At 37.0% G+C, this 10,592-nt stretch overlaps 1 protein-coding gene across 5 annotated transcripts; it reads right to left on the bottom strand.

Annotated features, from left to right (window-relative positions):
* Positions 1 to 1,002: 1,002 nt before the first annotated feature.
* Positions 1,003 to 10,318, bottom strand: LOC135586399 (uncharacterized). Of its 5 annotated transcripts, XM_065115073.1 has the most exons (5): positions 10,095 to 10,318; positions 7,651 to 7,731; positions 6,587 to 6,743; positions 4,443 to 6,269; positions 1,003 to 1,366 (listed from the first exon to the last, which is right to left on the bottom strand). In XM_065115073.1, the coding sequence occupies exons 4-5, from the start codon at positions 6,244 to 6,246 to the stop codon at positions 1,077 to 1,079; spliced, it is 2,094 nt and encodes a 697-aa protein (XP_064971145.1). In that variant the 5' UTR covers positions 6,247 to 6,269; positions 6,587 to 6,743; positions 7,651 to 7,731; positions 10,095 to 10,318; the 3' UTR covers positions 1,003 to 1,076. The 5 variants fall into 5 exon arrangements, with proteins under 5 accessions (XP_064971145.1, XP_064971147.1, XP_064971144.1 ...); XM_065115075.1 differs by lacking the exon at positions 6,587 to 6,743; XM_065115072.1 differs by lacking the exon at positions 7,651 to 7,731.
* Positions 10,319 to 10,592: the final 274 nt, after the last annotated feature.

Genomic DNA, 10,592 nt, shown 5'->3' with positions numbered 1-10,592 from the left:
CCAAAACACAAAAAAAAAAAAAAAATTGTCCTTAAAAATATTCATGTCACATTGCTTAACCCCATCCACGCATTACAATCCTGCATTGATTGATTGGTGAGTCATGGTTTGATGGCGTGAATTCACTCGTAGATTTTAGAGATATAGCTTTTTTTGGGGGGGGGGGGGGGTCTATCTCGAAATGCTGATCGTGTACGTTTTATTGGATGGTGCTTCGTTTGGGCCCTCCAATGGACAAAATCAAAATCGTAGGACGTCCATCTCGCATCATCCGATGATGACTTTTTATCAGAACAAAATTGAAGTCGTCTAAGAACATTTCCAAACGATAAAACTGTGCTCATTGAAAGAGTGGTGGACACAACAATTGCTTCCTCGTAGCTCCTACAGCTTGCCCGGTGTGGACCTTATCAGGTCCCAAGCTATATGCGACAATGTCCCGTCTGTAATATAATCTAATGACAAGAAAAGTCTTAACACAAGTATTTTCTTTACATTAGCGAGCTTTGGTGGTGAACGGGTCACAAATTTCTCCCTATACATATTTTTTGTTTTTGCTTTAGGATAAAGTTGGTTTCTTGATTTCCTTGTCACGATTAATCTACTTATAGTTTGTAAGTTCTTATTACCATCTTGTATTCTTGTTTTAATTCCTCACTATTATGCTAGCAATTTTTCTTTATAGGAATTGCAACATGAAAAATTACCATCTTATAATTTGTCTTACAGAATGCTAAGATCACAGACATGAGCAGCTGAGGCGTACTAAGTAACATGCGCAATTCTATGTGGGGAATTGCTGCTATTCCCTGTATAAATCCTTGAATGCGATTAAAATAGAACATTGTTGATTCGGTGCCAACCAACTAGCTGATAAGTAATAAATTTCTGTTTTGTGCTCTTCCCAAAAAACAAAAACAAAAAAAACAGTCATGTTGTATAGCCATCCGCCATCAATCTCGAACTCAGAGCACAAATCAAATGGAGGCACACACAAAGGGATCAGGAGAAGCTGTTGCTCACTACCATTGTTCAAAAAAAGCATTACAAGTCGTCAGAGTTCATATAACAAGCTGTCAGTTTCTATCTACAATCCATTCTTCCAAGGGCTTAAGGTCATCATGGCCGAGCTCGATCTCCTGCTTCAAGCTGGACGGTGAATGCCACAGGCGACGGTTGTAATGGACAAACTCGAGATTACGAGACCTCTGCTGTTCCATGCAGTTCCTTCCCTCAGCATGTAACTGCTCCGACAGATCCTTCCTTAGCATGTACCTCCAGGCACCACTGCAAGCCTGGCTTAGGATTTTGACGGCGAACTTTTGTAGTTCTGGGCATTGCCCTCCGTGCATTGACCACCATATATCTGCAATTTGAAAGAAAGAGATTGATCTCAGAATCCTACACAAAAATTAGAGATCTGCACGGGGATCGGCCTAAGAGAAATGAGGTCAGGGTTATCACATTATGGATCAGTGAAACTTGAGGTGTCTATCTCTTTATATAGTTCATCCCAGTCAACGATTAATCACTAAATACGCAAAATGAGCTTGGTCGTAAAGAATGAGTTGCTGAACAATGAGAACTCAACATTAGTCATTGGAGCAATGACAATTATGAAGGTAACAGTTTTAGCCAACTAAAAGGACAGATAGAATGTGATGCACTTTTCATTATTAGGCAAAACGTCGTTCAATGAAAGTTCAGCCTAAAATTTTTATCCTCCACAACATCTTGAATATATCATGTGATTCCTGAAAACTAAACAAGTAGACAATTCAGGGCTGAAACAATCTTGATCACTGCCAAACACTCTTGGCTAAGAGCTAATAATTTTTAAGTAGTGGTTTTGAGTTCCTTTTTGATTGCACTGTTCGATGACTGCATGACATGCTATCTTGAGGAACAGCTTTGAACATACACTCCACTTATGCTCCCACAGATATATCAAACAGTTTTACATGGCATAAAGTCTGTCCCTAGAGTCAGATGAAGACCTTCATTTACAGAGTTAAGCTGAGTTTAGCTATCTATATGCACACGCTAGATCCTAATTGAGAAATTCTCATCATACTTACTTTCATTGCTTATTTGCTATCATGCCATCGCCCGATAGTCATTCTGAAGCTAAATTTTCACTGAAAGTTGCACATGCCTTCTTTTCACCAATACATCCCTTAATGATGTTGCTTAACATCTAGATAAAATGCATATTTACCAACATATCACCATATAAGTGTGGTTTGATTGTTATGGTTATATTCTATCTCATATAAGACATTACCAAAAGCACTAAAACCTGTAAAGGATAAATGTAGCTATTTTTAAAACACTAACATATCACCGTATCGGTGCCATCAGAAATTAATCGTGACAAGAGTTATAAAGTAAAAATGTCCTTTCATCATATAACAAGGTAAGCTAGATCAGAAACCTTTTTCTTTTTTCTTTTAGACTTCAGCATTACAAGTCAAAATCCCTCTAGATAACACAAGGTCAACACCTAGTTAGTCTCATAAAGAGTCTATGTATCTATGTTAGAAACTTCACAAGAATTATGAACTTCTTAGCTTTTTTTGTCTTACCATAGTTATTTTTTATCAAAAAAAAAACAATTTGATCAATATCACACCAAGTCATCTCATAGAGTGAGCTTCTTAGTATTTTCTTGTTGTCTTACCATAGTTATTTTCTATCAAAAAAACAATTTGACTGAAATCATCATATCTGCAGGATACAAGAAAGGTAGGAAACTGTGGCGACACAATTTATTTCCTTTTGACTTTTTAGCTTCTATAGAAGAACGGTACTGGACATGTAGATCAACATTTTAACAGCTGAAGAATATCCTACCCAAAGTACACTGTATCAATATCTTGTACATTTTCCTAAAACATAATTCATAAGCCGTTTGGTTGCATACAGCTAACATTTTGCCTAATGTTCTTGATATATCATGTAGACCTTAGATTCTGTTCTTTCCTTGTGATGTGACTACATTTTTCAACTGCTTTGTAATCCCTAATTGTTGCATATGAATAGTAGTCTTGCAACATTGTCTTCCCCTCTGAAAAAAGTAAACAAAGAAAATGTATTCCTCTCTCCGTTTGGAGTTTCTTTATTCTCATGCTATTTCTGTTAGATCTTTTCATTTAAGTGTCACAAACAATCTTTTAGTTTCATGTTATATTGGACTGTCCTTAAACTTTTTCCAAGATAATTTTCACCCATAATCAATATAGTTAAATTGCAAATATATTGAAGTCTAGCTTATCGAAACCTTGACAAATCATTAGCATCTGTATTAGCTTTTATCTAGTACTTTGGTTTCAGCAGAACATCACAGGAATTTCTGGCTCAAAAGATATTCCAGATACCTTAACCACGATTTGTTATTTTTCTCAAGTTTTGAGTTCTATTGTGCATATACTACCCTTCAAATTGATATTTTCTTCTGTACTTTTGAAAACTTGTTTTTGTGTTAGTGCCTTTCTCTACCATCTCAAACAATTTATCAAGCTAAGCTGGATTTAGTAGTGGCCCTCATCAACCAACCTTTCGATACAACCAAATCTCTCTGCTTATTTAGAAGTCGCCCTCATCAACCAATTGTCCTTTAACAGTTTATTTAGGGACTTCCACTTTCAAATCTCTCTGCTTCAGTACAAGGTGCATTTATTGATCCTCCCCACATCAGCAGGAGTTTCATGCACAGACTATCCTTTATTAGTTACCAAAAAAATTAGGAATAATAAGTGACATTTCAAGTCTGGGATGGTAAATTGACTAAGAAGGCAATCATAAATATCTTCTATTTCAAAGGTTAAAAGAGCAAATACCAACTTTTGATGTTTTGCAATATCAACATTTTAAGTGAATGGATATGTAATTGCAAACCCATCTAAAATTCGGATCCAGGACCATTGTTTTTTACTCACCTCAATCAACAAACTATTAATGCAATATTCAATCATTTAAATTTAGTTCATGTAACAACAATAACAACAAAACCATAAGTCTTAATTATTTTGGGTCGACTCCATAGATCTTTTATCACCATCAAAATCTGTCATTAAATTTAGTTCATGCATTTTAGGAAATTAATTGAACTGCAATTCTTACCCAAAAGGAGTTGCGAGCTATTTCAGTAATGTGTTTGCTTTTACTTGGACATTGTCTTTCAGTCATACAAGAGGAAATAAGTACCAACAGTTGGAGCACCCTTTGCAGAGTAGCAAAACTAACTCGACCTTAAATCATTCTTAGCAAATAGCACCACACTCCAGTAAGTACTACATCCTCATCTGCTCTTGCTAGTGGCTTTTCTATGTTCTATATATAGCATAATTAACAAAGAAAATGACAGTTGAAGGCATGGATTAACTGTGACAAGTTATTGCAATAGCTGAGACAGAAATTTTGAGTGAGGATATCTCTCTTACCTGGTGAAATTTTACTTCTTTGATCAACTGCTGCATCCCCAGAAAAAACACCTTTAGCCTCTCTATACTCATCAAGTTGGAGAACTATGAGCTCTTGGTCCTGTTGGTCCACAGTCATTTTCACAATGCAGTACAATATTCCATTAGTGACTTCAGCATCAATATAGAAATCACTCGAATAGAAGAGACTTGGGTTCAAAAAGTATCCAGCAGAATGAAGAGGGCTGTGGAGATGGTTGTCCCATATATCATCTACTAGAGTCCATATAGGATCATATCTTGCCTCTTCATGTCCCAAATTCCTTTTAATCTTTTCCTTCGCACGATCAATGGAATCATATAAGGAACCCATTGGAGACCTATCTGTTCCACGGATCTGGTGCAAAATGTCAAGTAGTGGATTTGTGATCTTCAAGACATCAACTGCAGCAACCCAAAACGAAGAATCTTTCACCAACTTATAAATGCTTTTGCCCTTTATTTTAGAAGCCAAATCTGAGGTAGTCCATGTTGGAGAGTTGAACATGTAGACCAAATTCTCTCTTTCAGATACCATGTTTTGCAATGTGATGAATGGTGTCACCGATTTCAAGTTGGAGGTTCTGACAAGATCACCTCCACGAACGTGTTTTCTCAATAGTTTTAGAGCTAAGGCATTGCTGTAAATAAATTTTGTAATGGCCTTAGCATCACTCAGTACTTTCTTGACATAATCTTGAGCTTCAATTTTCTCAAAAATGATATTTATACAATAATCTGCAGATAACGTCCAAAATATAGATCGGTATTTCTCCATTATCTTTTTTCCTGCAGCCTCAATGCAGTCTGATGTGTCATGAGCAACAACTTGAACAACATACTTAACACCTACCTCCTCAATGACATTACAAATTAATAAGAATAGTGTGTCAACATCATCAACAGCATCAGATGCATCTACAGATCTCAAAAATATGGTGCCTAGGGGGCAATTCACTAGAAAACTTATGAGGCTCCTGCCCCTTGGATCAGTCCAACCATCTAGCAAGATGCTACAACCAGTTCGGCCCCAAGATTGCTTCACATCCTCCACATGCTTAAGAACTTCTTTTACCTCTTCATGTAGGATTGTTCCCTTCAATTCATCATAGGTTGGTACCTTGTATCCAGACCCACAACCAATAACAGCATCCATCATTCCCTGAAAAGAAGGTAACTTGACATTGGCAGTATCAATGCCAGCCTCAAAGAAGAACCTACCAATACACCTTGCTGCATGCCATGCTGATTCATCCTTCACTTCTTCCTTGACTATCCTGTACATGTTTTCTGTAATGAATGGACTGGGGCTGCACCAATTTACAGTTTCAGCTGAGTGAGGCTCTAAAGTGTTCACTCCCTTCACCAGGGACTGTTTAGGACAAAAATTATTTATGCTAGAGCTCTCTCCCACATTGATCTCTGTTGGTCCAGAGCTATTAACTGAATTAATACCAGGGGTTAGTTTGAGTTGGCAACATCTCTGTTTGCTTGATGCAGGAGAAAAGTTCCTTTTCAAAGGAAGTTCAGGATGTTCTATTCTTCCAACCTCCTTCAGCAGCCTTTCTTTCTTCTTCCCAAGCAAAGCATCCCTCATCTGAGTTTTGACCACGGCTGGAACTTCAATGCATGAAGTCACATCACTCCCAACAGCAGCCAGGTGGTGCTTGAGACGGTTAAAGCCATTCACCTCCTTTCCGCAGTACTTGCATCGGACTCTCCTCTTCTCCTTGTCAATAGAAGTTCCATGTTCCTCAATTGCATCTTCAACAGCCACTGTACTCATAACTTATGAGTTCCCTGCGCCACCTGATTTATAACAATATCAAGCTCTAAACAAGAGATAAACAATAAATTATTCCCATGTAATCTTAATTTGGACAAGTCACAGATATCATACAAAACCCAAGTGTATTGAAACCATGATGTGTACATTGTATGAAACATAGACAAACTGAAGTGATAATTTTTCATAAATCAAAATCCAAAAGCAATATACCTAAGAAGCACATAATTGAAAAACATTTTTTGCACAATGCAAAAGAATGAAAAATCAATCATCTATAGTTCTTAGAAAAACACAAAAATGCATGATTAAGGGGTCACATCACCAGAAACCAGATTACCAGTATGTGCCATCATTTTGATGATAAGAAGTTGATCTTTATACCAACAGCCCACTTATCATCTCAATCATAAGATGTCCATCTTTTGGCAGTCAATACCTTCATTGAGGAGGGATATAGTCAAAGAAATTCTGAACAAGAATTGTCACTTGGTGCACTGCATTAGACCCAACATTATGCAACTTAAATAATAATTCATGCAACAAAATTGTATTCTTAATTCTGGACTAGAAAGATGGAAGTACAACAGAAGAATAAGATAATACAAAATAAAGCAAGGGAAAGCAGCCACCAATCTCAAGAAAGATAAACCATGTCACCAGTGAGAGGGAGGATGAAATAAGATGCGTTGAATTCAATCTTCAAATCTCTAAAAGCTAGAGCAGAGTTACAAACACCAGCAGCAGAAAGCTTTCTTTCTGCCCTTGCTCTCTGAGTTGATGGGAACCAAGAAAGAGACTGAGAGGAAAGTGAGAAAGAGGTTATTTTTTTATGTTACATGCACCAAAGGCATATTGCCCAGGGATGGACTGAGGCTCATGAAACTTTGACAGTTCAGATCCTCCCCACCATCTTTCCATCTACACCCTTGAATAACTTTGTGAATCATGTTTCGTGGATGTCAAGTTTGATGAGCCTCAAAATAAGGGTGAACATTTGATCATTACCATATTCACATCAGTACTATTTTTATTCGATGAATATAATAAGAACACAGAAAATTCAGATGCTCTCAGTCATCTTTTGATCTATGGCTTGTAGAATTTTATGAATTGTGCTTCGTGGATGTCAAGTTTGATGTGCCTCGAGATAAGGCTGAGCATTTGATTATTACCATAATCTATTACTATTCAATGGACATGAGAAGAATACAAATGAAAAAATATTATGGACAGTGAACGACGTAAACACCGCCAATGCCGATCCCAAGCCTAGATGAAAAAGGTGGAGGGTTGCGTTAGGTTACTGACAACCAACGTAAAACTATGTCATAACTCGTGAGTATGGATCTTAACCAATTTCAATATAGAGTTAAGTAGTCACCCAGAAGTGACGTGAGGTACCTTCACCACCTAGATGTCCCGAATTGCAAATAGTGGGCTAGGAGGACGCCCGGAAGCGGCCCATCACAACGGCGCCCAGATCTGGTGTCGAGTAGGCAAGGGTTCTCTCATTGTTTTGGACCAATGAGAGTAAAGAAGTTCATCCAAGAACAGAGAGTTAGGTTAGCAACTTGAAATATAGGAACATTTTCAGGGAAAGAATTAGAATCGATAGACGCTATGATATGAAAAATAATAAATGTTATTTTCTTACAATAGACTAAATGGGTAGAAGATAAATCTAGAGAGATCGATAGTACTGAATTTAAAATTTGGTCTACTGAAAAAGTTAAACACAGAAATGGTGTAGAAATTATTATTGATAAGGATCTTAAGAATAATTTTATAAATGTAAAAGGATTTGTAGATCTAAAATTTATGAAAGGACGAGATGTTTTAAATGTCATTAGTGCTTATACTCCTCAAGTTGGATTAGATGATTAAACCAAAAGAGAATTTTGGGAAAGCTTAGATGAAATCATTCAAGAAATACCTATAATCGAAAAATTTATAATTGGAGGAAATTTGAATGATCACGTAGGATACACATATGGTGAATATAAAGGGGTGCATAAGGGCTTTGGTTGTAAAGAAAGAAATGAAGATGATAGTATAATTTTAGATCTTGCAAATTTTGTATGATCTTATAATTATAAATACTCACTTTAAAAAGAGAGATGAATATTTAATTACTTATAAGAGTAGTCACAGTTGTAGTTAAATAAATGTTTTTCTCACTAGAAAGATAGATAAAATTATTTGTAAGAATTCTAAAGTTATACCTGACAAATGGAGATAGAGTTAATCATAGTGTCTCAAATAATAGAGTTTATCTATCGGGACAAATCAAGAATTAATCATAACGTCGTACGAACCAATAGAGGCATCAATAGAGTTTATGTATAATGTTGCATGAAAATGATATTCTAAGATAGTAACCAACATTATAACACTAAATTATAGTTTATCTTGGAAACTCATAAATAAAATGGCTCAAGAGATAAAGAAAAGACGGGATTATACAAACTGAATATTAGCATATCCATATATGCATCCACTTTCATTTACTGAACATGAAAAACAGATAGGATAGTACCAACTATGCATGCACCAATGGATATGGATAAATGATGTCAGATATTTAATTAAACAGATTGACATATCAACTGAATATTAACATTTTTTATTTCTATTAATAACATATTGTGAATAGAATTGCCATTGCAGTTTGTCATTTTCCTAAATTACAACTTGAACCCTTATTAGACCATTTTTAATTAAAAACGCCTTAGATAACACAAAGTTTAATCTTTTTCCTAAATTTTAAAATCACTTTCTTTAAATTCTGACTATTTTACTAAGTCATGTTTCCATGCCCAATTGATTGAATTAATTGGCACACGTACATAATGAGGGCATACAATGACATGGTATACACGAGAGTTAATTGTATTGTTCTTGAGAAATTAGAGTATGTAGATGTTGCTTGGTACACGTGTGCATATCAGAAATACCAACAATTACATAATTGGTATGAAGGGCGTAGTATTAAATCCAAACCAAAATGGGGAAGCAGGTGTCCATCAGCCTTATACATGGAGTATCCACTGGCAAAGTTCAGTCTTGTTAACCTAAGTGCAGAGAGTATCAAACTAGAAAATTAAATCATTAATCTAAATGTTCAATTTTAAATCCAACTGAGGTCCAAAACCTCGAATAACGATACAATATATGTAAAGAAAATTATTTTGTCATTGGTATTGTGTTCTAAAACTTATAGTGACATCATTTAGTGAAATTTCATTAGACTGGGTGATTAACTTTTCTCCTACAACTGCAACTATGTACAGGAGATGGTAAACCCTCGAGGCATGAATTGAATTCAGAATCCTTCTTATTCAAAGGAAATAACTTATATCCCTAGTTTATCCTACTTAGATTACTTCCTTACTTGAAGCTATAACTAGGAGGTCCTTCTTTCCCTCGAGTAAAGAAGGCCCTTTAGGAGAGCTCAACAATGCTAACTCGCACAAAAGCAAAAGGAACGATCTTTAAGAGAAAAAAACCACCATACCAACGCAATATTAACTCCAAGCTTGCAATCGCCCAACAAAACCCAACGCTCAAAGAAGCAAAACGTGGAGGAAAACCGCAACATCAACTCAAGCGGAAAAGAGGATTTATCGGGGAAACCCTTTGCGTTCTTGATTGCAAACTGATTTGCAATCGCCCAACAAAACCCAACGCTCAGAAGCAAAACGTGGAGGAATACTGCAATATCAACTCATGCGGCAAAGAGGACTTATCGGGGAAACCCTTGCGTTCTTGATCGCAAACTAAAAAGAATGCGACCCAGGAGTAGCATTACACCGCAGAGTTACAGAAGAGGGGACGCTGTCACCAACCTGAACAAGGCGAAGTCTGTCACTCATGAGAGGAGAGGTGGCGCACCGCTGCAGGCCGGCTTTTGGTGGCTTCACGGTGGTCGGGTCGTGGTTTAACAGCGGCAAATTGATAGCCGAGTCGCGAATACCACCGGCCGGAGAAGACAGCCAATTAATTGTATTTCTCATTTTCTTATAATAAACAGAAAATTAACTCGAAAATTGGACAAAAGAGGAGATGCGAAAGGATGGATTTGAGGGGATGTCAGTGAGCCGTCGAGCTTAAGATGCGTGTTTCCAGCGCCGATCGTCGATCCAGGCCGTCCGTTGAAAACTTGGGGAATCGTGCATCGTTCATATCGACTTTTGAGAGATTGGACTTGCGTCAAGATTCGTGCGCCGTGATGTCGATGCAGGCTGTTCGTGCGGGATGAAGGGGTGATGGAGATTGGTGTACTCTTGGGGTTGAGATCTTCCGGACGATCCGTTGATCTGGACCGTAAATGAGTAGCTTTGTGA

This window comes from Musa acuminata, chromosome BXJ2-6, assembly GCF_036884655.1.
Source record: "Musa acuminata AAA Group cultivar baxijiao chromosome BXJ2-6, Cavendish_Baxijiao_AAA, whole genome shotgun sequence".
NCBI classification, from domain to species: Eukaryota; Viridiplantae; Streptophyta; class Magnoliopsida; order Zingiberales; family Musaceae; genus Musa; species Musa acuminata.
The sequence above is the reverse complement of the archived record's forward strand: the minus strand, read 5'-3'. Positions and strand labels throughout refer to the sequence as shown.